At 65.2% G+C, this 24,330-nt stretch overlaps 1 protein-coding gene across 4 annotated transcripts; it reads left to right on the top strand.

Moving 5' to 3' along the window:
* Positions 1 to 1,851: 1,851 nt before the first annotated feature.
* Positions 1,852 to 23,309, top strand: CCR6 (C-C motif chemokine receptor 6). Of its 4 annotated transcripts, none has more exons than XM_051854177.3 (3): positions 1,852 to 2,007; positions 20,287 to 20,391; positions 20,493 to 23,309. In XM_051854177.3, the coding sequence occupies exons 2-3, from the start codon at positions 20,383 to 20,385 to the stop codon at positions 21,609 to 21,611; spliced, it is 1,128 nt and encodes a 375-aa protein (XP_051710137.1). In that variant the 5' UTR covers positions 1,852 to 2,007; positions 20,287 to 20,382; the 3' UTR covers positions 21,612 to 23,309. The 4 variants fall into 4 exon arrangements, with proteins under 4 accessions (XP_051710137.1, XP_008250930.1, XP_089188579.1 ...); XM_008252708.5 differs by lacking the exon at positions 1,852 to 2,007 and adding an exon at positions 11,649 to 11,853 and having other exon boundaries at positions 20,493 to 23,308; XM_089332453.1 differs by lacking the exon at positions 1,852 to 2,007 and adding an exon at positions 11,884 to 12,918.
* Positions 23,310 to 24,330: the final 1,021 nt, after the last annotated feature.

The raw sequence follows: 24,330 nt of genomic DNA, 5'->3' as shown, positions 1-24,330 counted from the left end.
TCGCGGGTGCAGGGCTGGGGGGGGCGAGCTCCCACAGTCCACTCGCGGGTGCAGGGCTGGGGGGGTGGCCGCAGCAGAGCCGCTGTCGGGGGCGTGGCCGAGCCCAGTGTGGGTTTGCTTACTAAATACCCGAGTTTCAGAATTACGTGACGCATGAGAAAAGTGCTGTGTTTACAGGGGACAGTGAAACTCAGACAGGGGACGAGGACAAAGTGAACAAGGGAAAAGCGTTCAGGGCTGAGGAGTGACTGGCAGTGTTTTCAAACCTGAAAGTGACAGCTACGACAACCAGACGTAGCTGGTGCGGGAAGACAACGCCAACGGCAGGCCTGCCTAGAGCCGGCTGGCAGCGGGGAGCTTCCTCTGGCTGCCCTGACCCTGGGTCTCGGGGCCGAGGGGTCCCAGTAGCCTGTGCCCCCTGCCCCTCTGGGTCTCACTGAACCGCAGCCCCCCGCCCCCGCCTTGCACCCACACAGCCGAGCGTGTCTAGAAGTGACAAGCGATGGTGGTGGCTGCCACCTGGCACGTCCTGGCTGCTGCCCCTCCCCTCCGTGGTGGCTTAATGCCTTCTCCTCTCAGAGCCCCTGCTCCCACCTTCTCGCCCGGCTGCGGCTGGTTTCCTGCTTTACCGGGAGCACAGGAACCATCAGAGAAGCACCCGCTGACTGCCCCCCTGTGTCCCAGCGGTGGTCTTCCTGCCCCGACCCGGGAGCTCCTGTGTCCATTTCTGTGCTGCCCACGGGAGGGATCCCCTTCAGGGTCCGGCAGAGCACATGACGCCGGACTCCCCAGGGACTCCACGGCCGCTCAGGAGAAGGCGCGGTCACCCCACGCCCAGCCCCCGACACCTCTGCGGCTTCAGCTCCCTGCCCTCCCCCCGCTGCTGCGGCCTCTCTGGCCTCCTCCCTGGACCTGAGCGTGGCAGGCGGGGGTCTGAGCCAGGGTCCCCACAGCTGGGCACTCGGGCTCACCCGGGACCCCCGCCCTGGCCCCTCCCTGTTTGAGTTTTCTCACGGCAGGATCCCACGCTCGGTGTCAGTGTCAGTCCTGAGAGGTCAGGGATGGTCCGTGTTCCTATGCCTTGAGCCACGCGTGGCACACAGCAGGCGTCGGCCAGGGAGCACACGGACCGGGCGTGGGGCCAGTCGGCTCCTCCTGCCTCCTGCGCTCCGCGCATCGGCACTCACATGGTGGCTTCGTGTGCCCAGCCCTCACTGTCGGCAAAATGAGGCCGTGTCCCTCTGACCTCAGACAGCGAGCGGGAAGCCTGCTCCCGCCCTGGGTCCCAGAAGCTCAGCCAGGTGCAGTGTCCCGGGAGGAAGAGCGAGCCGGGCCAGCCCGGGCGTCAGCGCCCTGGGGTTCCCCCTCCTCGACCCTGTCACAGCCGGCTCAGGACTTCCCCGGGGCCCTGCAGCCTGATGCAGGCGCTGTGCACGCCGAGGCAGAGAACTTGACCCAGATCCTGCCCGCCCCAGCCCCGGCCCGGTGATGGCAGGGAAGGTGGACGTCACGGCCACTGCCGAGGAGGGGGCTCCGGAGTGGCGGGGCTGTTTCCAGGGCCGTCTGTCCCGGCTTGAGGCTGCGTGTCTGGGGGCGCCGACCCGTCCGCCCGTCTCTGCCGTGCTCAGTTTTTGAGTCCTTTAAGACCAGGAACGTGGGCGGCAGGCGTCGCAGCCGTTCTAATTCAGTGGTGATTTCCAAGAAGAATCAAGAACTATTCCACAGACTGATAATTCTGAAACGGCACAAGGAAAAGGCAGCTAGCGCTGAACTTTTCAAGTGACCTAGTTACGGAAGCTGGCCCCCTCCCTCCACCTCGTCTGTGGCTTCTGCACCGCGTGAGGCGTGTGCCAGCAGCGTGCAGGTCCCACACGGCGTGCTGCCCAGAGCGAGGCGGCTCGTGAGCTCCGGGGGCCCGGGCCAGGGGCAGCTGGAGGCCAGCCCGCCCACGCTGCTGCCCACGACCCCCAGCTGCTGGCTTGTGGCCCGGGAGCTGCGTGTGGATTGGTACGTCTGCGCCTTCTCTTGGATCTGGAAAACGCTGCGTAAGCTGTTGTCTCGGGTCGCGAGGTTGGAAGGTAAAGGGACGCTGCCGAGGGCCACGAGGTCCGGCCTCACTGGCGCTGAGCTGGGGACTGAGGCGGCCTGGTCCTGCCCGGGAGCGGGACAAGGACAGACGCCACTTCTGCCGGTGCTGCTGCGCCGAACACGCTTCTGGGGCTTCACGCGTGTGCTCCGGGTGGCTCCGTGTGATTCTAGAGGTTTCACGTGTGTGCCCCAGGTGTCTGTAGGGGCTCCACGCGTGGACTCCGGGTGGCTCCATGTGATTCTAGAGGTTTCACGTGTGTGCCCCAGGTGTCTGTAGGGGCTCCACGCGTGTGCTCTGGGTGGCTCCGTGTGATTCTAGAGGTTTCACGTGTGTGCCCCAGGTGTCTGTAGGGGCTTCACGTGTGTACTCCGGGTGAGTGTAGCTCCACGCGCGTGCTTTATGTCATTCTGCTGACAACCCCGGAGGCTGGCCTGTGTCTTGCAGTTGGGGAGGTGGAGTCGTCGGGTCGGCTGAGCATGGAGGGGTTTGAGACCAGATTGCTCAGAGCCCAGAGACAGGGTGGGTCTGCCCCACGGGCTTCCAGCGACAGCCACAGCATGGGCCATGCCACCTGCCACAGGCCACAGCCACGAGGACGAAACACGGCGCTGAGCGCCGGCCTCCTCCTCTCTGGGCTGCCTGGGGCTGAGGCTGCGCCGCAGGACAGGGGCGCTGGGCGCTGGGTGGGCCCAGAGGAGGGGCTGCTGGGGGCGGGGCAGTGCAGGGGGAGTCTGGGGAGGGCACGGCCCCCCGTGGACACCGCTCATGGGTCTGGCTCCAGAGCCCTCGTGTGCTGCAACTCCCAGAAGAGGTTCTGCGACCGCATCTTGTTCCGAGTGAAAGTGACAGGCGTCGGTGATGTGTGTCACCGTGCTGTGTGTCACCGTGCTGTGCCTGGGTTTGAGAATGTGTGCCGCTCACACATGCTGCTGCCCCACTAGCGTGACGGAGCCGGAGGCGCGGCTTTACCCTGGCAGGACAACTTCTCTGCCGAGCGGGCTTCAAGGAGGTCAGGGAGAAGTGGGCGAGTTCATGGTGGCACCAAGAAACAAAAAGGAAAAATGAAATTCCCATGTTGCGTGCCCGCCGTGTGCGCGGTCTGTGAGATCCGTGCGTTGCGTGCCCGCCGTGTGCGTGGTCTGTGAGATCCGTGCATTGCGTGCCCGCTGTGTGCGCGGTCCGTGAGATCCGTGCGTTGCGTGCTCGTCGTGTGCGCGGTCCGTGCACTTCCTGGAGTGCTGGATGTCTTGACCTGGAGCCCTCACTCACTACCTGGACGTGCCTGTGTCTAACGTCGCCGTCGGAGAGCAGGTGAGAAAGAGGAAGTAAGCCAGAGGATGCTGCAGCTGACAGACCGCAAGGCCCGGCCTGGCGCCTCGTGGGGCTCCTCCCAGGGGAGACCTCAGGTGCGCATTCAAAGATTCCGACTCCTATTTTAGGTGCGGTGCTGGTCAGAGGACTGCCCGGTTCCAGTCCAGAGGCTGCCAGAGCAGAGCAGGCACAGGGGGCAGCAGGGCGGGGCCGTGGCGGTGCAGCCGGATGCCGGGACCCGCAAAACGTGTTGGGCAAGATTGTCCCGGGCGGGCGGGCCTCGGATCCCGCGGTCGGGATGCTCAGAGCTGCTGTGGCACGGGCTTCCAGTGCGGGTGTTAGGCAGGGCCAGGCACGCCGGGGACGCACAGGCTGCAGAGCTGAGGACGGTTCCACAGCGGAGAGGACTCCACGTCCAGACAAGGACCACTCTCCCCTTGTCCTGTTTCCGTTTGGAGCACAGACGGAGGAGACACAGAGAAAGAAGACGGAGCGAGGGGAGCAGGGGCGCGGGCGGGGCAGAGGCTTTCGGGTGGAGGGCAGGGGCACGAGCAGAGCCGTGGGGGTGGCGTGGCAGCCATGGCTGGGCCCGCGGCCGGCCGCTCAAGCAGCGGTGCCCCTGGGCCCCCTGAGAGCGCAGCAGGAAGTTGAGATGCAAAGCAGGGATCTGCACAGGGCGGCCTGGAGCCCCGGCCCGGCTCCTCTGCGCTGGGCCCTGCCTCTCGCGAGGTCCAGGGTTCCCAGGGCTTCTCCCTCTGCGTCTCCCTCTCCTGAGCCCCTCTCAGCTGCCTGACGGTCTCGGGGCTCAGGGAGACCCAAGGCTGAGCCAGCCACAGTCTGTGCACTCAGCGGGGGCCTCCTAGCTCCTTCCGGCTCCCCTGCGGCTTGGCTGGGGGGTGCGCTGGCAGACCCGCCTCCCTCCTCTCCCCAAGGGCCCTCAGTGTGGGAGAGGAGCGGTTTGCCGCTGTTGGGTCGCTCACCCTGACGCCCTGGCCCCTTCTACCCAAGGCCCCGGTAGCTGCGCCTGCCGGGAAAGCAGTGTGGCTCTGTGGTCGCCGTCACCACTGCCGCCCCCTCTCATTTCGGTAGCAGCTTTCTAAGTCAGCACAGCAGGTGAGGAGCGGCTGATGTCACCACCGACAGAGGGGACGAGGCTCAGACACAGCCTCCTCGGGGGCCACCAGATCAGGTCCCCTGCAGGCCCCCAGCCCCCAGGAGGAGTGGGCGGCTTCCGGTTTTCTCGCTGGCGTAAGAGCAGGCGGGCTAGCCCACAGGAGCATCTCTGCCGGTGGGGGCAGGCGACGGGCGACAAAGCAACTCCTTCTTGGGCCTTCTCCTCGGCCTGCCACTGGGCAGTCTGTGAAATGGGCTGAGACGGTTTGGGGCCCCTTGGTCAGGCAAGTGGCTGGCCAGGGCTGCCCCACACTCCCTGCCAACCACTGTGGACCCCCTGGAGGAGGAGGACATGCACTGGGCGGCTCACAGGGCCCACTGGCCTCTGGATTTGTAGAACCAATGGAAGGGACTCCTTCCCATCATCCTCTCCCTCTGGCCCAGCCCCTCTTCCCATCATCCTCTCCCTAGACCAGCCCTTCTTCCCATCATCCTCTCTCTAGCTGTGGGCCAGCCGTCTTTCCAGAAAGGCCCATCACACCCTCGTGGAACAGGCTGGTGGTATATTCAAGAAGTCTGCGGTGGGGCCGGTGTTGTAACTCAGCAGGTTTAGCTGCCGCCTGTGACGCTGGCATCGCACAGGGGCGCTGGGGTGAGTCCCTGTGTGGACTGCAGCTACCCCCCGAGGCCAGCAGCACCCTGCACTCGGCTGCCCTGGACCCTTGCGGGGTCTCTGGTCCGACAGTTTGGTGTCTTCCCAGCACTTCCTGGCTCAGACTTGAAGCCCGGCAGCAGGCTCTGTTCTGGGGCTGACGCAGGAGCGCGCAGGGGAGGGAGGCACCCACCGGGCGCCCACGGGCGTGGGGACTCTGCCCAGCCCTGCAGTGGGGCCTTCCCGGCTCTGCAGCCGCGTCTGCGGGCTGCACTCCTGCAAAGCACGCGTGTCAGCATCCTCGCCACGTGTGTCTCCCGGCCGCGGGCTGCGGGGGTGAGGGGTGTCTGCGTCTCACGTCCACTTGCAGCACCGTCGAGCAGGCTGTGCCGTGGTCTGGAGGCCGGCGCTGGAGCCCACCGGGAGCGCTTCTCCAAGCGGCCGCCCTTCCATGTCAAGGATTTGAAAAGCTTCCTTTTCTCGCACAGCCAAGGGCACAGCTGTCCCACAGAGGGCGACCCCGCCACACCTCGTGTGTCTTGATGATGGGCGTGTGACATCCCCCCCACCACCACGCGGGGCTAGACAGCGACCCCGCCACACCTCGTGTGTCTTGATGATGGGCGTGTGACACCCCCCGGCACGCAGGGCTGAGGGGCGCCGTCTCGCTCGTTCGTGTCTCCCAAGGAGCGCTTCCTTGTACCGCAGCTGTCTGGCGGCCTGGAGCCCTGCCCGGGGACCCACGCTCGCTCACGCACGTGCCGCCCTCCCAGGTCTCCCTCCGTCACCCCTCCAGCTCTTGGTCCTTTCTGGCCGCCTGAGGTCTCGGAATCTGGGGCTCTGCTGACAGCGCCCAGCCCACGGCACGGAGCGGAAGAGAGGCGGCAGCTCCCGACGCCCGTGCAGCCCACCTCCTCCGCTTCCCGTATCCTCGCACCCCGGGCGCCACATCCCCGCCAACCCGAGTCCCAGGGACAGCGGCCTCCCTCGCCCTGCCTCGCCCCTGTACCCCAGCCACAGCTGCCCGAGGCCATTACGGCTCCGACTCCACCAGGACCAGTCCCCGGGGAGCAAGGACGCGCCTGGTTTCAACAGAGGCCTCCGCAGTCTGGGAGGGCCTTGGCGAGGCAGGGAAAGGCGGACCGGGAGAAGGACTGGGAGGACGCGGCTGCGGGAAGCCTGGCTCCTGTTGGGTCGGCAGAGGGTCGAGTCCCGGCTCCCCTGGACCAAGGACTGATGGCTGCACCTGGGGTCAAGGGCTGACCCTCTGCCCAGAGCCTGAGCCCACTGGGTGGGACCAGGCCCTGCTCCTCGGGTGGGGGCTGGGTCCTGCTCCTCGGGTGGGGGTTGGGTCCTGCTCCTCGGGTGGGGGCTGGGTCCTTGTTCCTCGGGTGGGGGCTGGGTCCTGCTCCTCGGGTGGGGGTTGGGTCCTGCTCCTCGGGTGGGGGCTGGGCCCTGCTCCTCGGGTGGGGGCTGGGCCCTGCTCCTCGGGTGGGGGCTGGGTCCTGCTCCTCGGGTGGGGGCTGGGTCCTTGTTCCTCGGGTGGGGGCTGGGTCCTGCTCCTCGGGTGGGGGCTGGGTCCTGTGATCCTCGGGTGGGGGCTGGGTCCTGCTCCTCGGGTGGGGGCTGGGCCCTGCTCCTCGGGTGGGGGCTGGGTCCTGCTCCTTGGGTGGGGGCTGGGTCCTGCTCCTCGGGTGGGGGCTGGGTCCTTGCTCCTCGGGTGGGGGCCGGGCCCTGCTCCTCGGGTGGGGGCCAGGTCCTGTGCTCCTTGGATGGGGGCTGACGCCCATCCCTCCGCGGGCTGGGTGCTGACCAGTGGGCACTGTTGCCTATCTGCAACTTGGGTGTGAATGTAAGAGCTGGGTCAGAAGGCTGGGACCAGGGCCCTGGGGTGGGCGCGTCCTGAGCGGGTAGTCTGTGCCTTCCGGGTCTCCGGTCTCCGAGTCTTCTCTGACCCTGACCCTCCTGGGTCCTGGGGCCTCTCAGGGGGACACGGGGCCTCGTCGCTGTCCTGCGTTGTGGCACGGTCTGTGTCCTCCATGTTCCAGCTGTGTGTTTCTTGAGAGCAGGAAGTAGTAGGCGGCCTACTTCTGAGCGCCGCCGAGCGCCGAGCGCCGAGCGCCGAGTGCCGAGTGCCGAGTGCAGCGACACTGAAACACTGGGACAGAGCTGCGAGGTGTCCCTGCTCCCTGGGCTCTCGGGGCACGGCGCCCAGCCGGGGGGCTGGCACACGCGGTAACCGCCGGAGAGCGCTGCCGGGGCCCAGCCTGGGGTCTGTGTGCGGAACGCGGAGGCTGTGCATCCTGACGTTGGCAAAGCTCCCCTGGCTGGGGCTGCCAGGCCAGCTGGCGACTCCTCCCATGAAATGCGTTCCCGGGGCCTCCGCTTCTCCCAGGCACAGGGGAGGTGCAGGGCGCACAGCACGCGGCGCAGACCCAAACCGCGCTGGGTCAGGTCCTGTTTTCAGACCCGTGGCGCCCGGCTGCTCTGGCCCGTGGGCTCACCGCCACCCCAGCACCTGTGCCCACGATGGCCTTGTCAGGGAGGAGTTTCCCTTAAGCAAGCAAGCTAGGCTTCTGTTTAGATTTATCTTGTTTTATTTTGCGCACATCTTCATGCTCCCTGAGCTGTGGGAGCGTGGGGACGGGGAGTGGCTCCAGCTTAGCCAGCTGCCCGAAACCCCGCGGGCTCCCAGGAACGGTCTGTGGCGCTGTCTCCCGGCTCTGGGGCAGGCGGCCGCTCGTTGGGGTCTCCCCGGCAGGCTCGGGCAGGATGCCCAGAGCTGAGTCATCCCGAGGCCGGTGGGGCCGTGGGTCCCTGAAGGCTCGAGTTCAGGGCCTGCCCGAGGCCTCTCTTTGGACGCAGGTCCCTCCCTGTGTCCCCCGTGGCCTGGGGAGGCTGCCTGGCCTCTCAGGCTCTGTCCTCAGAATCCAAGATTCTGACGTCCACCTGCCTCCTCCGGTCAGGCGAGTCCCTCGAGCCCAGGCAGACTGGAGAAGGGAGAAATGAGATTTTCCCCTCAGTGGTGCCATGGGTGGCCGGGCCTGCTGGCCAGCTCCCACCACCTCCACATCCAGCCACCAAAACCCCCGGGGGCACCGCCAGGGCTGCTCGATGGGCCCGGGATTGGGGGGCGCCAAGGGCAGCCGGGCCATCAGGGACATCTGAGCGTCCGGACGCCATTTGGCTGCGTGCTCGGTCGTCTTCTGAAAGCAGTGGCAAAGTGGGAAATGTGGGGTCCTCTGCTCCTTTCTCAAAGATTCGTTCACGCAGTCCTCTGAGAGAGACAGGGAGACGGGGGGGGGGGGAGAGGGAGAGAGGGAGAGGGAGACGAGGGGAGAGGGAGACGGAGGGGGGAGAGAGGGAGACGGGGGGGGAAGGGAGAGAGGGAGAGGGAGACGGAGGGTGGGAGAGGGAGAGAGGGAGAGGGAGACGGGGGGGAAGGGAGAGAGGGAGAGGGAGACGGAGGGTGGGAGAGGGAGAGAGGGAGAGGGAGACGGGGGGAGAGGGAGACGGGGGGAGGGAGAGGGAGAGAGGGAGAGAGAGATGGGGGAGGGAGAGAGAGACGGTGGGGAGAGGGAGAGAGGGAGACAGAGAAGGGGGACAGGAAGAGAGATAGAGGGGGAGAGAGGGAGAGGGAGAGGGAGACGGGGGAGGGGGGAGAGGGAGACGGGGGGGAGGGAGAGGGAGAGGGAGAGGGAGACGGTCTTCCCTCTGCTGGCTCCCGCCCCAGATGCCTGAGCCAGGAGCTCCCCACTCCATGCAGGTCTCCCACGGAGGCGCAGAGACCCATCTGCTGCCCCCAGGCACAGCGGCAGGAGCTGGATTGGAAGTGGAGCAGCCAGGCCTTGGGCAGTCTGTGCGGCCGGGGCTGCTGGTGCCCCAGGCGGTGGCCCAGCCCGCTGCACCGAAGGCCTGTGACACAAACCTCGGTTTATCCCGGGAAGGAGCTCGCGCTTCCGGCGGACCCGACCTTGCTTTGCCACTTCCTGTCCCCTCTCAGGGAAGCTGGTGGTGTTCTGTGTGCGTCCCCAGACCCTTCAGCAGAAGGAGCCGGCTCTGCACCGGAGGGGAGGGGCAGGGCAGGCGTGGAGTGACTCCTGGGTGCCGGGGCCGCACCAGCGTTGACACAAACTCCCGTCTCGCGGCTGGGATTCGCGTCCACCCAGCCGCTGGGGCCTTGGCTGGGAGCACACCTTCCAGGTGCACCAGCCGGGGTGCGGCCCCGAGGACCGCATGCCTGTGCCTGCGGCTGTTGCTGATGCTTCCTTTTTTTTTTTTTTTTTTTTTTTTTTTGACAGGCAGAGTGGACAGTGAGAGAGAGAGACAGAGAGAAAGGTCTTCCTTTGCCGTTGGTTCACCCTCCAATGGCCACCGCGGCCTGCGCACTGCGCTGATCCGATGGCAGGAGCCAGGTGCTTCTCCTGGTCTCCCATGGGGTGCAGGGCCCAAGCACTTGGGCCATCCTCCACTGTACTCCCTGGCCACAGCAGAGAGCTGGCCTGGAAGAGGGGCAACCGGGACAGAATCCGGCGCCCCAACCAGGACTAGAACCCAGTGTGCCGGCGCCGCAAGGCAGAGGATTAGCCTAGTGAGCCAAGGTGCCAGCCGACGCTTCCCTTTTAAAGATTGATTTATTCGAAGGCCAGAGTTACAGAGAGAGGGAGCCAGAGCAAAACAGAGAGAGAGAGAGAGAGAGAGAGAGAGAGAGGTCTTTCATCCGCAGGTTCACTCCCCACATGGCTGCAACGGCCAGAACTGGGCCAATCTGAACCCAGGAGCCAGGAGCTTCTTCCAGGTCTCCCATGTGGGTGCAGGGGCCCAAGGACTTGGGCCATCTTCTACTGCTTTCCCAGGCCAGAGCAGAGAGCTGGATTGGAAGTGGAACAGCCGGGACTTAAACCGGCACCCATATGAGACGCAGGCGCCACAGGCAGTGGCTTTACCCACGGTGCACAGGGCTGGCCTGTGCGCCTCCGTATCTTTCTAAGCCAGTGGTTTGCAGTTTGAGGAAGGCTGAGTAAGACCGAGCTCTGAGGAGCTTTGACAGCGAGCGTTTGCTAGAGAGAACCGTGGCCTGGGTTCCTGCAGGGTTTACTTGAAATACAGGGGTGGGGGAGGGACAAGGGACCTGCCCCAGCCCCACGCTGTTCCAAAGCAGGGGCAGTGGGCAAGGGACTGCTCTGTCCACTCACTTCTCCTGCCTGGGGTGGGGGCAGAGGAGCAGGACAGGAGAGGCTTCCCCTGCCCCTGCAGCGTGGACGCCCTGGGTGTCCTGGGGGGCCCCCATGCCCCCCCAGCCCTCCAGTGTGGCCCTGCCAGGGTCCTGGCTCTTTCTCGGCTTGAGCAGAGTGCCTGTTTCTTTCTCCGTCCCCGGGCAGGCCGCGGGCAGGGCTGGTGAGGTGCAGACGGCTGACTTCCTCCCCAACGTGCCAGGAGCCCCGCCGTGGGGACGGCAGAGGCACGGCGGCAGGAAATTCAGGGCCTGCTCCTGGCTCCCCACGGGGCCCCCGGTGAGCAGCCCTTCCAGCAGCTTCCACCGCGGCCTCGGCGCCGTCCATCCCGTGGCCAGGGGAGTCAGGGTGTCCCACCGCAGGGCCGTAACAGCAGGGCCGGCTCACGCAGGGCAGGAGAGGGCAGAGGCACTGGGGCTGTGACCACAGCCTGTGCACAGGTGTCCCAGTGGGCAGAGCTTGGCTTTGCTTGCGGGCTGAGGAGGAGGGCAGTGGACAGTCGTGGGGCCTGGCTGCCCCGAGGGAGGCCGCCCAGGGCCAGGCTGTGCTGCTCCTGCACTCTCTCAGGCTCTGGGTGCAGCGGGCAGGGTCCAGTGGGGTCGCGACAGCCCCGGCGCGCGGGGGACGGTCCCGGCGAGCACGCGTGAGTGAGTCCAGGCCTGCCGTGTGGCTAGCCGCGCGTCCCCGACACCTGGCTCACAGCCCCAGGTGTGAAGGACCTCACGATCCTGGAATTCCTCTGCTCTGCGTGTTCTTAGCCACGTGCACCTCGGTGTGGTTCCCGTGAGCCCGGTCAGCTGCTTGCCCGGTTACGGCTAAGGACGGGCCGGGCCCATGCCTGTCGCCCAGCGTCTCGGGGGCTCCCGGCTCTGCAGTGGGCACAGCTGGGGCTCAGAGCCAGGCTGCCCTGGCCCGAGGCCTGGCCTGGGGTCTCCCCTTCCCCATGGGGGTCCTGCTTCACAGAGCCGGCAGCAGTGACAGCCTCTCTGTGCCGCTCTGCTTTCCAGGGAGGCCAGGACTACACTCTGGCACGCCGGCCCGAGACTGCCCGCTGACTCCGGGCTCTCGGGGCACTGCCAGGCACAGGGCCTGAGCAGACCCCGGCCTTGGGTGGGCGTCCGTCTCCAGGCTCTCTTCTGGGTGACGGCAAGGCCAGGCCCCTCCCTCCCATCCACTTCACCATTGGTGTGACACCGATGGCGAGGGGGTCACGTGGCTGCTCTTTTTCATAGATTATTTTATCACCGGCAGGATGTACATGGTTAACCATCGGCGTTCGGGCAGATAGGCGTAGCCCTTGAGTAGGAAGTGGTAACTCGGCAACCTGCCCCGAGAGGCGCATCGCACTGCCCTTTCTTAATGACCGTCAGAGATTGCCCCTGGCTGACACATGGTGGCCTCGCTGGGGCGGTGGGGGCCGGGAGCGGTCGCCGCGGGCCACGGCACTTCCTAAGGTGAGTGCGCTTCCTCTCGCGACGCCTGGGCAACCTGATAGCCTGACCCAAGACGGGAGCAGGTTCACTGCCAGTGCTGCGGGTGCTGGCACGGTAGGGACCCCCTCCCTTTCCCAAACGCGTGGCCCTCGCGGCTTTAGCAGGAGGCCTGTGCTTGCAGGGGCTTCCCTGCCTTCTCAGGGGGGCAGCGTTGGCTGAGCCCTGACCACCTTGCACTGGAGCTGCGCCCCGGCCAGGGGAGCCGCCGGCTGCAGAGAAACGCCGCCTCCATTTACCTGGGTGCAGAGACTCCGGAAGGTGGAAGTTCAGCCAAGCCAGCGGTCTGTGCACCGCGTGGGGCCTGAGGGGGATGGGGCTACGTGGGAGAGACCACGGGGAGGGGCAGCGCAGTCCTGGCGAAGCTTTGAGGACCGAGTGCTCCCCACGCGTGCCCTGCGTTCTGGCTGCAGCCCCAGGGGTCACAGAAACAGCCGGCTGGGCCCGGCCCGGGGGGACGGAGACGCGGGAGCCTGCATTTCTTCCCGCAACGCTAAGGCTGTCGCTTCTGCAAATAAAAGAGAAGGCCTAGAAGTGAGCTTCCCAAGAAGCAGGAAGGAACCCGAGAGATGACAAACCAATAAACAAATCACTGGAAAAAACCTGGCTTGTCTGCGGCCGGCACTGAAAAGCAGAAGGAAGCGGGGCCGGTTTCAGCGGGGCCGCCTCGGCGCACACGGAGTTAAACCCCCGTGGGCTCAAAGGACACTTTTCCTTTTTAACATGCACTTATTTATTCGAAAGGCAGAGCTACAGGGAAAGAGAGAGAGAGACAGGGAGACAGCTCCCATCTGCTGGTTCACTGCCCAACGGCTGGGGCTGGGCCAGGCTGAAGCCAGGAGCCTGGAATTCTATCCAGGTCTCCTATGTGGGTGCAGGGGCCCAGCTCCCCCCCCCCGGGCTTTCCCGGGCGCATCAGCAGGGAGCTGGATCAGAAACGGAGCAGCCAGGACCTGCACCACAGCTCATGTGGGATGCTGGGGTCGCAGCCGGCAGCGGAACCCGATGTGCCACGGAGCCTGCTTCTGGGTGAGGATTCTAGCAAGCTCCCCTGACTATGCAGCTAGCATTCCTGCCGTGCCCTGCGTGTGATGGCCTTGGCCAGGTGACAAGCAGTGGCTGCTGCTCCGGCCCCGCCTGCCTGCCTGCAGCCTGCCCTGCCCTGGGACATCCGGGGACTTGGTCCCTTCAGCGGTCCTACACGGTGGTGGTCCTGACTCACTGCCCACCCCGAGTGAGGGCTTTGGGCTGCTGCGCACCTGCTGGGGTCTCCTGCAGTGACTGGAGGACCCCAGAGGCCTCAGAGGAGCCGCGGGGCAGGAGCGTGGCTGTGGGGCTGGTGGGGGTGGCGCTGCCTGCGTGTCCCAGGCAGCCTGCGGGCTGCTCCCTCCGTCCGTCCCTCCTGGCTCCTGGGCGGCATCTGCATTGTGCAGGATGGGTTACTGGGTGCTGTCCTCACGTCTCAGAGTTGGTCAGTTGTTACCTGGGAGACACGTGCTTCTGCATGTTGTACCCAGTGAGAAATGTACTGGGAAGCCACATTACTTGGTTGCAATACAAATTTAAGTCAATATTTTAAGTGCTATGTTAAAAACGCTGCTTTAGAATTGTCTTTTCTGAAAGTGACATGTGCTTTTCCAAGCTGGTCACAAAACCTTTGACATGCTAAAAGTGAAAGTCGGGGTGGGTGTTTAGCATCGTGGCTGACGCCGGGCGAGGCGCCTGGGCTCCTGACCCCAGCGCCCTGCTGCCGCAGGCCCAGGAGCCGGCGGGGATGGTTCAGGTGGCCCATCCTGAGTTCCCAGCTCCTGGCTTTGGACTTGGCCCAGTAGGCGTTTGAGGAGTGAGCCAGCAGGTGGGAGAGTGAAGGACCTGGCCGGCAGCAGCGAGCAGTGTGCAGACATTCCGTCCTGGCGGATCTCGGTGCCTTCGGCCCAACGGGCAGCGTCCCACACTCCCCTCGGGTCAACCTCAGATGCAAACGCCGTAGGGAAGCCTGGGTTACCAGCAGTCGCCTTTGAAAGAGGAAGAAAGGCCATGGACGGCCCTCTCCTTTCACAACAGCCGACTTCTCGGCCTGTGGGGTGTCCACAGCCAGACGAGCCTATGGGAGGTGCCCACGGCTGCTTCTTCAGGGGCGCACCTGCCGCTGAGGTGGGGTGAGGGTGGCTGCCGGGAGCCTGGGCCTCGAGGGCACCTCGGTGCTCAGCTACTCTTTGTGCTGCTGTGCCTAGACCAGGGGGGGCCCGGGAGCCACTGTGCCTGGACCAGGGGGAGCCCGGGAGCCACTGTGCCTGGACCAGGGTGGGCCCAGGAGCCACTGTGCCTAGACCAGGGGGGGCCCGGGAGCCACTGTGCCTGGACCAGGGGGAGCCCGGGAGCCACTGTGCCTGGACCAGGGGGGGCCCGGGAGCCACTGTGCCTAGACCAGGGGGGGCCTGGGAGCCGCTGTGCCTGGACCAGGGTGGGCCCGGGAGCCACTGTGCCTGGACCAGGGGGGCCCGGGAGCTGCTGTGCCTGGACCAGGGTGGGCCCGGGAGCTGCTGTGCCTGGACCAGGGGGGCCCGGGAGCAGCTGTGCCTGGACCAGGGGGGCCCGGGAGTGGCTGTGCCTGGACCAGGGGGACCCGGGAGCAGCTGTGCCTGTACTGGGGGGGCCCGGGAGCGGCTGTGCCTGGACCAGGGGGGGCCTGGGAGCCACTGTGCCTGGACCAGGGGGGCCTGGGAGCGGCTGTGCCTGGCTCTGGATGAGTGATGGAGCCCATGGTCCCCCCGTGTTAGCGTTTCACAGTGTGTGTTCCCTCATTCAGAGGGTTCCACGGGAGAGTGTGTTTGGGGTGCAGTGAGCCACTCCCACAGGGCCTCAGGGGAGGGCGGGGGGGCTCTCCCAAGGGCGGAGCCGCCTCTCCCTCACCCTCCCTCTGCATCTCTGTGGATGCCTTTCAAACGCTGCTCCGAGCTACCCTGGTTTGCATTGTCGGACGGAGTGAACCCCAACCAAGGTGTGCCATGGAGACCGGGCCACGGTGAAGAGCCAGACTGGACAGTGGACTCTGTGGACAGGTGTGCTGTGGAGACCGGGCCACGGTGAAGGGCCAGGCTGGACAGTGGTCTCTGTGGACAGGTGTGTCATAGAGACCGGGCCACGGTGAAGAGCAGGACTGGACAGTGGTCTCTGTGGAGAGGTGTGCTGTAGAGACCAGGCCACAGTGAAGGGCCAGGCTGGACAGTGGTCTCTGTAGACAGGTGTGCTGTGGAGACCAGGCCACGCTGAAGAGCAGGACTGGACAGTGGATTCTGTGGACAGGTGTGCTGTGGAGACCAGGCCACGGTGAAGGGCTGGACAGTGGACTCTGAGACAGGTGTGTCATAGAGACCGGGCCACGGTGAAGAGCCAGACAGGACAGTGGACAGGTGTGGAGACTGGACCACGGTGAGAGCCGGATGGGACAGTGGACTCTGTGGACAGGTGTGGAGACTGGGCCACGGTGAGAGCCAGACGGGACAGTGGACAGGTGTGGAGACCGGGCCACGGTGAAGAGCTGTACTGGACAGTGGACAGTGGACAGCTGTGCCGTGGAAACTGGGCTACAGTGAAGAGCTGGGCTCAACAGCGGATGTCCATAGGACCTACAGACCCTACTTGACACTAAATTCTAGTGATTCCCAAGCCACAGGCGTGCACCAGGCATGACCGCAGCACTCCTGGCCGGGGACACAGCTGAGTTACCATCACGTGACGTGTGGACCATGACCACCAGACAGGAGACTCCTCTGGCTGCCCGCGTGCCCTCGTGGCCCACGCGCCATCACCCACACTCCCCGCGTGGATGCGATGAGCCCTGTGGGCACGCGACCTCTCTGCTTGAACACGTGCCGCACGGGGCATCCGGCTTTGTGGACGTGAGTCTGATGGCAGCGTGCGGGAGGCATTCTGGGGCCCCCAGCCCGGGGGGCGGGGAGAGGGGAGGGGCAGCCTCCTGTGAGCCCCGCCCTCTCCAATGTCCAGCGGGGCCTGACCCCCGTCACGCAGCAGAGGCCCCACTCACGCTGGGCGGAGTTCATGCCCCAGGGGTGCCTGCATTGCGAGAGGCGGTGAGTGACCCGGGAGGCCACGTGGTGAGGGCGGAGCCGGCTGGCTCTGCAGCTGGGTGGACAGCCTGCCCGCGTAGGGCAGCTGCCTCTCTGCTGAAGCGGCTGCTCGTGCGGGGCCCGTGGGTGGGCTGCTTAAACCCAGGTGCAGGACTTCGTTTGCCCGGCTGAGTTTTCTCACAGCAGCCGTGGCCCCTCGCTGGAGTCTGTGGAGTCTGTGCACGCAGTTGTGTGGTCCGAATCACAGCTGGGGGAGGGGCTCCGTGCTCGCGGTCCCACGTCCAGCTGGCGTCCAGCGGCTCTTGACGCGCGCCCTTGGGCAGCTGTCCACACCGCAGCGAGTGAGCTCAGTTCCCCATGCCGATGGCGTCGAGATTTCAGGTTGAATCACGGATTTGCAACGTCTGCAGCACTTCCCTAATCTGCTGTCCAGTGACCGTGACCGCCGGGGCGGGGGGCTCGGCGTGACCAGACAGCAGCCCAGGCCCTCTGGCGGTCCTTCGAGACACCCCTCAGGGCCCGGGCTGGCCGCCCCCCGGGGAGCCGCGATCTCTCTCTCTGCAAGAGCTTGGATTTCTCGTCCCTGCTCTGTGGACTTTCTGAAGAGGTTCTGTGAGCGGAGATGGGTGGGGTGGGTTCTGGTCTTCACACAAGGAGGAATTCAGACGGGAGACGGGAACGGCGGGCAGCAAGGCAGCAAGGTTGAGTGGGTTAGGGCATCCGTCAGAAGGGATGGGACAGACTCCCAGCAGCGCCCGTCCCTCAGACTGGCAGAGCAAGGGCCGTGGTTACGCGGAGAGATGCACCTGGCGGGCCCGGCGGGCGGCCCAGCAGAGCGGAGGGCCGAGCGCGCAGTCTGTGTTCACGCCGCGGCTTCTCAGGGAAGGGTCCAGCTCTCCCCGCGGTCCCCCCCCCCCCCAGGACACAGGGTTTGCAGAGCGTGGTGGCTCGGGTGCAGTCCTCCCCAGGGTGCACTGCTCACTGCCGCCAGGCTGGGGATCGGGTGCAGTCCTCCCCAGGGTGCACTGCTCACTGCCCCAGGCTGGGGAGCCCGTCAGGCTGGGCAGAGGAGCCTCCCGGGGCCTGCTGGGCGGAGCTGTGATGGTCGGGTGGCTCTGTGCTGTCAGGCCGAGGAACCCTGCGGTGCTGAGCAGAGAGGAGTCTGGGGGAGCGCTCCTCGGCGGGGGGGGGGGGTGAGACCACCTGGCAGGTGCCGGGTCTGGGCGGGACTTGGCAGAGTGAGTCCTGGGCCGCTCCCAGGGCAGCTCCTGCAGCAGCTTTGTTCCTCAGGCCCCGCTCACCCTGGCTGAGCTCTAACTTCCGACCTGACAGTTCTTTGAAAAGCAGAGAAGGGACGTTGCGGTCGGGAAATCCTGCTCCCTGGGTTCGAAGAAGGCACAGAGGCCTCCGCCAACGGGACACTCACTGTCAGCGGGGTGCCCAGGCCATCTTGGCTCCTGGGGGGCCCCTGGGGGCCGTCCTGCGCTGCAGGCAGGGGTGGTGGTGAGCTCGGGACTCCAGGCCGCCTGACACTGAAAGGGCAGAGTCTGAAGTGCAAAGCGGAACCGGGCCCAGGACCCCCCCTGTGCAGCCGGGGACGCCTGCTGGCGGCCGCCCTGCTGACCCTTGCACCGTGCGTGGTGTGCGAGCGTCCCCAGACCTGCGCCATCGAGAAGCCTTGATCCCGAACAGCACAGGTTACACTGCTACAACCGGGCTAGGTGCACACCGCCGGCCCTGCAATGACCTCAGATAAGGTCTGGGGGAGGGCGTCTGGCCGGTGGTGAGGAAGCCAGCTAAGATGCCTGCCTCCCAAGGGGCCAGCACGGTGGCCCGGCCGGTAAAGCCACCGCCTGCAGTGCCGGCCTCCCATACGGGTGCCAATTTGAGTCCCGGCTGCTCCACTCACCATCCAGCTCCCTGCTAATGGCCTGGGAAAGCAGCAGAAGATGGGCCAAGGGCTTGGGTCCCTGCACCCACGTGGGAGACCCGGATGGAGCTCCTGGTTCCTAGCTTCAGCCTGGCCCAGCCCTGGCTGTTGTGGCCATTTGGGGAGGGAACCAGCAGATAGAAGACCTCTCTCTCTCTCTCTCTCTCTCTCTAACTCTGCCATTCAAATAAATTAAATAAATCTTTTTTTAAAAAAAAAAGAGATGCCCGCCTCCCACGTGGGAGCGCCTGGGCTCGCCATCCTGGCCTTGCTCGCAGCCCCTGCCTCCCGCCGCGCAGACCTGGGAGGCAGCAGGTGCTCCTCAAGTGCTTGGGTCCCCAGGAGCCATGCAGAAGGCCCAGGCCGAATCCCCAGCTCTCGGCTTAGCGCAGCCCAGTCCCGGCTGTCACAGCATCTGCGGGGCGGGTCCTCGGCAGGGATCTCTCATCTGCCTCTGTGTCTCTCAATAAACGTTTAAGAATCCATGACACTTTAAGAATAGATGTGCAGGACTGGTGGTCGAAGGGAGTCAGTGAGGAAGAAGGCAATGACCTCAGAACAAGCTGGAACAAGCCGGGGCCGGCAGCTCCGCCGCGTCTCACAGGACGAGGATGGGAGATCCAGTGCCGTCCGCTGAGCGAGCGCAGGCAGCTGACAGCATCGTTTGCCCTCAGGTCATTAAAGAAGGCACAGAAATGTTTATTTCAAAACTTTTTAATGTCTTTGCATCAAGATTTTTAAAAACGTGTTCATTTGAAAGGCAGAGTTGCAGAGTGAGAGAGGGACAGAGAGATCTTTGTCCTCTGGTTCACTCCTCAAATGCCCACAGCAGCTGGGGCTGGGCCAGTCTGAAGCCAGGAGCCAGGAGCTTCTTCCAGGTCTCCCACATGGGTGCAGGGGCCCAAGCACTTGGCCCACCTTCTGCTGCTTTCCCAGGCCATGGCAGAGAGCTGGGTGGGAAGTGGAGGAACCGGGACTTGAACCCCGCACCCATCTGGGTTGCTGGCACTGCAGGCTGCGGCTTTGCCCGACCCTCACAGAAAATGCACAGCTTGTTCCTGCCCCCTGACAGCTGGACTTGGGGCTGTGCACGGCTTCTCCACGTGCTGCACTGCCTGCCCACGCAGGCCCCCTGTCACCACCACGCGTCCTTAAAACAATGCACACGCGTTCGTGGCCCTGCGGGGTCTGAGGCAGGCTGAATCACTTCCCATTGCCAGGAGCGGCGGGCACAGATGCAAGCCGTGCACAGCCCGGGGAGTTGGTCGCACCCACGACCCCACGAGGATGCCCCGGAAGCCACCGAGCACCATCCGGGGGGGCGGGGAATCGACAGAGCCTAGCTTACTGCGACTCGTTCCTCCATCCTGGTCAGAAATAAGCGAAACGGAAGGGAAACGCTGTCTGGTGGACAGGACACGTGCGGCGTCTTGGCTTGGGCCCCTGGGGACACACCTGCCCGGAGCCTTCACGTTCGGGTCACCTCACTTTTTCAGGGTAGCTGGGTGTGCTCCTAACTCCACAAGCAACCGCGAACGTTTGCTCCGAGAGGCTGTGGTTTGGTTCCTCCCGCTGCCCTGAGAGCCCCATGGCCCCACCCATCGCAGCGACCGCTTTGCAAATTTCCGCCATTCCGGAGGGACCGTGCTGCAGTGTGCATTCAGCGCCACCGACGGCGGCGGCTGCCAGTGTCCCTGCTGTGTGAGCTCACTCTCCATGCAGGAACGGGTTCGGGGTGAGCTCAGTGCCTGCTCACCGTGGTGCCCAGTGCAGGGGCCCGGGCCAGGGCGGCTCCACCCCTGCCTGCCTCGCCAGGCCCATAGAGGCCTCGGCCATGGTCCTGGGAGTGACCTCACGTCCACCCCGAGAACCTCTGCCGTGCGTCTCACTGCTGCACAGACTGGCGAGGGGGGGACCACGGAGCCCAACCAGGCTGCTGCAGACGTTGCTTAGCAGGGCTGTGTCTATCGCGGTTTTACGGATTTTCCCCTGAGCACTTCGTGCAGGTGGAAACCTGGGTGTCGCTGAAGTCATTCTTCTTAAAGCCACAGGCGAGGGGTGGGCGTTTGCAGCCGGCAGACTCTGGTGAGGCCCGGCCACGGGGGCAGCTGCAGAGCCACAGAAGCCACAGAATCCTAGCACGGGAGTGACAGCAGAGCCACAGAAGCAGATCCGAGGGGCAGATCCGAGGGGGCCCAGGGCCGGAAGCCGGACTCACGTGGCCCTTTGCAGAAGGGGCTGCCGCCGCCTGCTCTCGGGGAGTGCGTGTGTGTGAACAGCGCGGTGCCGTGTTCCCGTGGCACGGGGTCCTGGCGGCTTAACCCTCGGCTCTCAGAATCCCCGTCTGACTGAAGTGCTGCTCTCTCTCCTCCGCAGATTCACGCCGTTCTCTGCCGGCGAGCCCTAGCGGCTGGCCCGTGTGCGCCCCTTCCTCTCCGAGGCCAGCGTCTCCGGCCCAGATCCAGCACCACGATGGGCGAGGTGAGAACCCCCCTCCGTCTGGGCGGGCAGGGTCCCTTGGTCTAACTGTGGCCCCTTGGGGGTTGCCCCAGCGCTCACTCCGCCTTTGCCCGCTTTCCCAGGAAGCCGTGAACTCCAGTGACGCCTACTATTTCGGGGAAGACTACCCCGACTTCGCCAACACCTCCTACTACCCGGTGGACGACGGCGCCCTGGTCTGCTCCCTGCAGGAGGTCCGGGACTTCTCCAGGGTGTTTGTGCCGATCGCCTACTCCTTGATCTGCGTCTTTGGCCTCCTGGGCAACACCCTGGTGGTGGTCACCTTCGCCTGCTACAAGAAGGCCAAGTCCATGACCGACGTGTACCTCCTGAACATGGCCCTGGCCGACATCCTCTTCGTGCTCACGCTGCCGTTCTGGGCCGTCAGCCACGCGGCCGGCGCCTGGGTCTTCAGCGGCGCCCTGTGCAAGCTGATGAAAGGCATCTACGCCATCAACTTCAACTGCGGGATGCTGCTGCTCACCTGCGTCAGCCTGGACCGCTACGTGGCCATCGTGCAGGCCACCCGCTCCTTCCGGCTGCGCTCCAGGACCCTGGCGCGCAGCAAGGTCGTCTGCCTGGCCGTGTGGCTCGTGGCCGTCGTCACCTCCAGCTCCACCTTCACCTTCAACCAGAAGTACGAGCTGCAGGGCCGCGAGGTCTGCGAGCCCCGGTACCACGCGGTCTCGGAGCCCGTCGTGTGGAAGCTGCTGGTGCTGGGGCTCGAGCTGCTCTTCGGCTTCTTCGTCCCGCTGCTCTGCATGGTCTTCTGCTATGCGTTCATCATCAGGACGCTGGTGCAGGCCCAGAACTCCAAGAGGCACAAGGCCATCCGCGTCATCATAGCCGTGGTCCTGGTGTTCCTGGCCTGTCAGATCCCCCACAACGTGGTGCTGCTCGTCACGGCCGCCAACCTGGGCCGCCTGGACCGGTCCTGCGCCAGCGAGAGGCTGATCGGCTACACCAAGAACGTCACCGAGGTCCTGGCCTTCCTCCACTGCTGCCTCAACCCCGTGCTCTACGCCTTCGTCGGCCACAGGTTCAGGAACTACTTCCTGAAGGTCGCGAGGGACCTGTGGTGCGCGAGGAGGAAGCACCAGGCGCTCGGCTTGTCCTGCTCCAGGGTGTACTCGGAGACCTGCCCCGCCAGGCCCGCCAGCGAGACCGTGGACAACGACAACGTGTCGTCTTTCACCATGTGACGCGCGGAGGCGGCCGCGGCCACGGCCACATGTGCCCGGGGGAGGCAGGTGTCAGAATCAAGCAGGCTTCTTTCTTGAGGCTAAGGGACTCGGCGTGGTCCTGGTGGGGGGTGGGCTTGGGTAGGCAGCATTCCCCCAACGTCCTTTCCCGAAAATTCTGTGACCCCACAGGGTCCCACGGGGCTGCTGCTCCACAAAACCACTATTGGGGAAACTGCGTTAACAGGAACCATTTGCAAGCCTAGAAGTTTCCAGAAACATCCGCGAAGCAGCCCTAGCCTGCAGCGTCTTCTGGATAACACAACAGATTCCGCCGTCTTCCAAAGGCAAAGAGAAAACGAGCGGAAGCCCTCGCAGGCGCAGGGGAGCCGCGCCAAGACCCTCCTGTCCGAACGCCCTCAGCAGTGGCCTGGCAGCAAAGGCGGTGGCAGTGGCCGTGTTTGAGCCTCCCCCTCTCCCGGACACGGTCATCACGCACGAGGCTGTCAGGAGGCAGAGAGCGGCCCGGCTCCTGTGCCCGCGTGCAGAGCTGCCTGGGAGGCGGCCACGGTGAGGAAAACCGGAGCTTGCTTTGCGTGGCCGGGGAACTGCCCCAGGCTGTGCAGCGCCCAGGCTTTCACGGCCGAGCCCCTGGTGCCCAGCTGGGCTCGCGGCACACAGAGGGGGCTCGTGGCACACAGAGGGGGCTTGTAGATGCTTAAGGCGTCATCGCGAGACGGGGGTGACCTGTCCGGCCCAGAGCTGGTTGTTTGTATTTTAATGTTTCAAGAGACGAAGGACCTCGGCTGGGACGATACAGAAAGAAGTGTCGCTGTGTTCCGGCGTGGCCTGGCGAGGGCTTGGCCGTGAGAGCCGTGCGTGGGCGGGTGTGGACGTCTGAGCTGGCTGTCCAGTGCTGCCCGGCGTCTGAGGCCGCTCACAGGGCCGACGTTAGGGGCAGACGTTAGCAACACGCTTCAGCTCCGCAGAAAGCCATGAAGCTCCGCGTCAGCGCACGGCCGTCGACTCAGCGAACTGCAGGCGCGTGTTTGAATTGTACTGTAGGGGGGCGGCGCTGTGCGGACGGGTAAAGCCACCACCTGCAGTGCTGCTTCCCATATGGGTGCTGGTTCAAGTCCCGGCTTCTCCACTCTCCATCCAGCTCTCTGCTCTGGCCTGGGAAAGCAGCAGAGATGGGCCAAGTCCCTGGGCCCTGTACCCCGTGGGAGACCTGGAAGAGGCTCCTGGCTCCTGGCTTTGGTTTGGCCCAGCTCCAGCCATCGTGGCCATCTGGGGAGTGAACCAGCGGATGCAAGACCTCTCTCTCTCTGTGTCTCTGCTTCTCTGTAACTCTGCCTTACAAATAAGTAAATAAATAAATCTTTAAAAAGTAAAGATAACAAAAGTACGGCCGTGAATTGCAAACGTGCTGCAGGGCGTACTCGGAGAGCTGCCCCGCCAGTCCTGCCCCACGCGTCCCCTGACACGCGCTGCTCAGGCAGGCCTCCCCCCCTCTGCGGGATGCAGGACGGTGTCCCAGGATTTCCGACCGCGCGCGCTGTGTTTCCAGGCTTTGCAGAATCAACCTGCTTGTGGGGTGAAGCCGGGCTCGGCGGCCAGCTCAGGTGCTCAGAGGATCCCCGGTCCAGAGAGCCGGGCCGCCAGGTGCCGCCGGCCAGCCAACCCCGCCAGACTCCACTGCAGAAATGAGACATGTGGCTCCGCCCCCTCTCACGGGATGGGGCTTGGCTACGCGGATCCAGGAGCTGGCACGGAGTTTGCTCCCGGGGCGCGGCTGGGAAACCGGGTTTCCTGCCCGTTGAACGCGCTCAGGTCGCGGGAGCAAGGCCACCAGCGCCTCTCGCTGCACACCTGACTCCTCTCACATAGCGCGTCAACCATCTTGGGGTCTCCCGGCTGCCCGAGGGCGCTGCCAGCCTGACCTGCAGCCGTGGCCCCATGGCGCGGGCGGGCCGTGGGCCCTGCACTGCTCTGAGTGGCTCCTGGGGCCTCTCCTCCTGCCGTTCCCGGATCCCCCGGACCTCAGCGGGCTCTGCTTGGCCCCTCCCTGACTCGCTGGCTGGGAATCAGCCCCTTGCCCTCGACACGTCCGTGGGTTAGGAGGCAGTGAGCCAGGATCCGCTGGTACTTTCTTAGTGAGCAATCAGACGCGTGTGTTCATCAAGCACATACGTGTGACACGCGTGCGTACATGCGTGCACGTTTACACATAATCCCATTCTTCGTCCCGACGGAAGGCGGTTTTCCCAGGGTCCTCTTGGAAAGTCGCTGGGGCGGTCTCGATGCTTTCTGGTCGATTTCGGCACGCGTGAGCACTCAGGCCTCCCGTTTTGGAAATTTTGCACCAACTGCTTCTGAGGCCGGACAGGCGACAGCGAGGCCAGGAAAACACAGCGTTTTCAAGTCCTTTTCAGATCCCGGTCATGTGTGCTGACATACGTGTAACACGCGTGCTCGCAGGAGCCTCCTTCCAGCCTCCCTGCCACCGCGGGGGCTCCGGCGGCCAAGGCCGGGCTGAGGGCAGCTTCTCCCGGAGCCCCGTGGGCGGGGGCTTCCTGGAGGGCGGGCGTCAGGCTGGATGAGGGCCGACCCTGAAGACTGGGGGGTCCTCGCCCCTTGAGGACCCCAGCCCAGGCCAGACCCTTGTCTCCGCGTGGTCCCCTCCTTTCCAGGAAGTCTCGTTCCAGTACTCAGCGGCTTCTCAGTTTTCAGATGCAAA

Source organism: Oryctolagus cuniculus, chromosome 5, assembly GCF_051225735.1.
Source record: "Oryctolagus cuniculus isolate XC-2025 breed Fujian yellow rabbit chromosome 5, ASM5122573v1, whole genome shotgun sequence".
Classification (NCBI taxonomy): domain Eukaryota; kingdom Metazoa; phylum Chordata; class Mammalia; order Lagomorpha; family Leporidae; genus Oryctolagus; species Oryctolagus cuniculus.
Note: the sequence above shows the minus strand (reverse complement) of the source record. Positions and strands in the feature narration are given on the sequence as shown.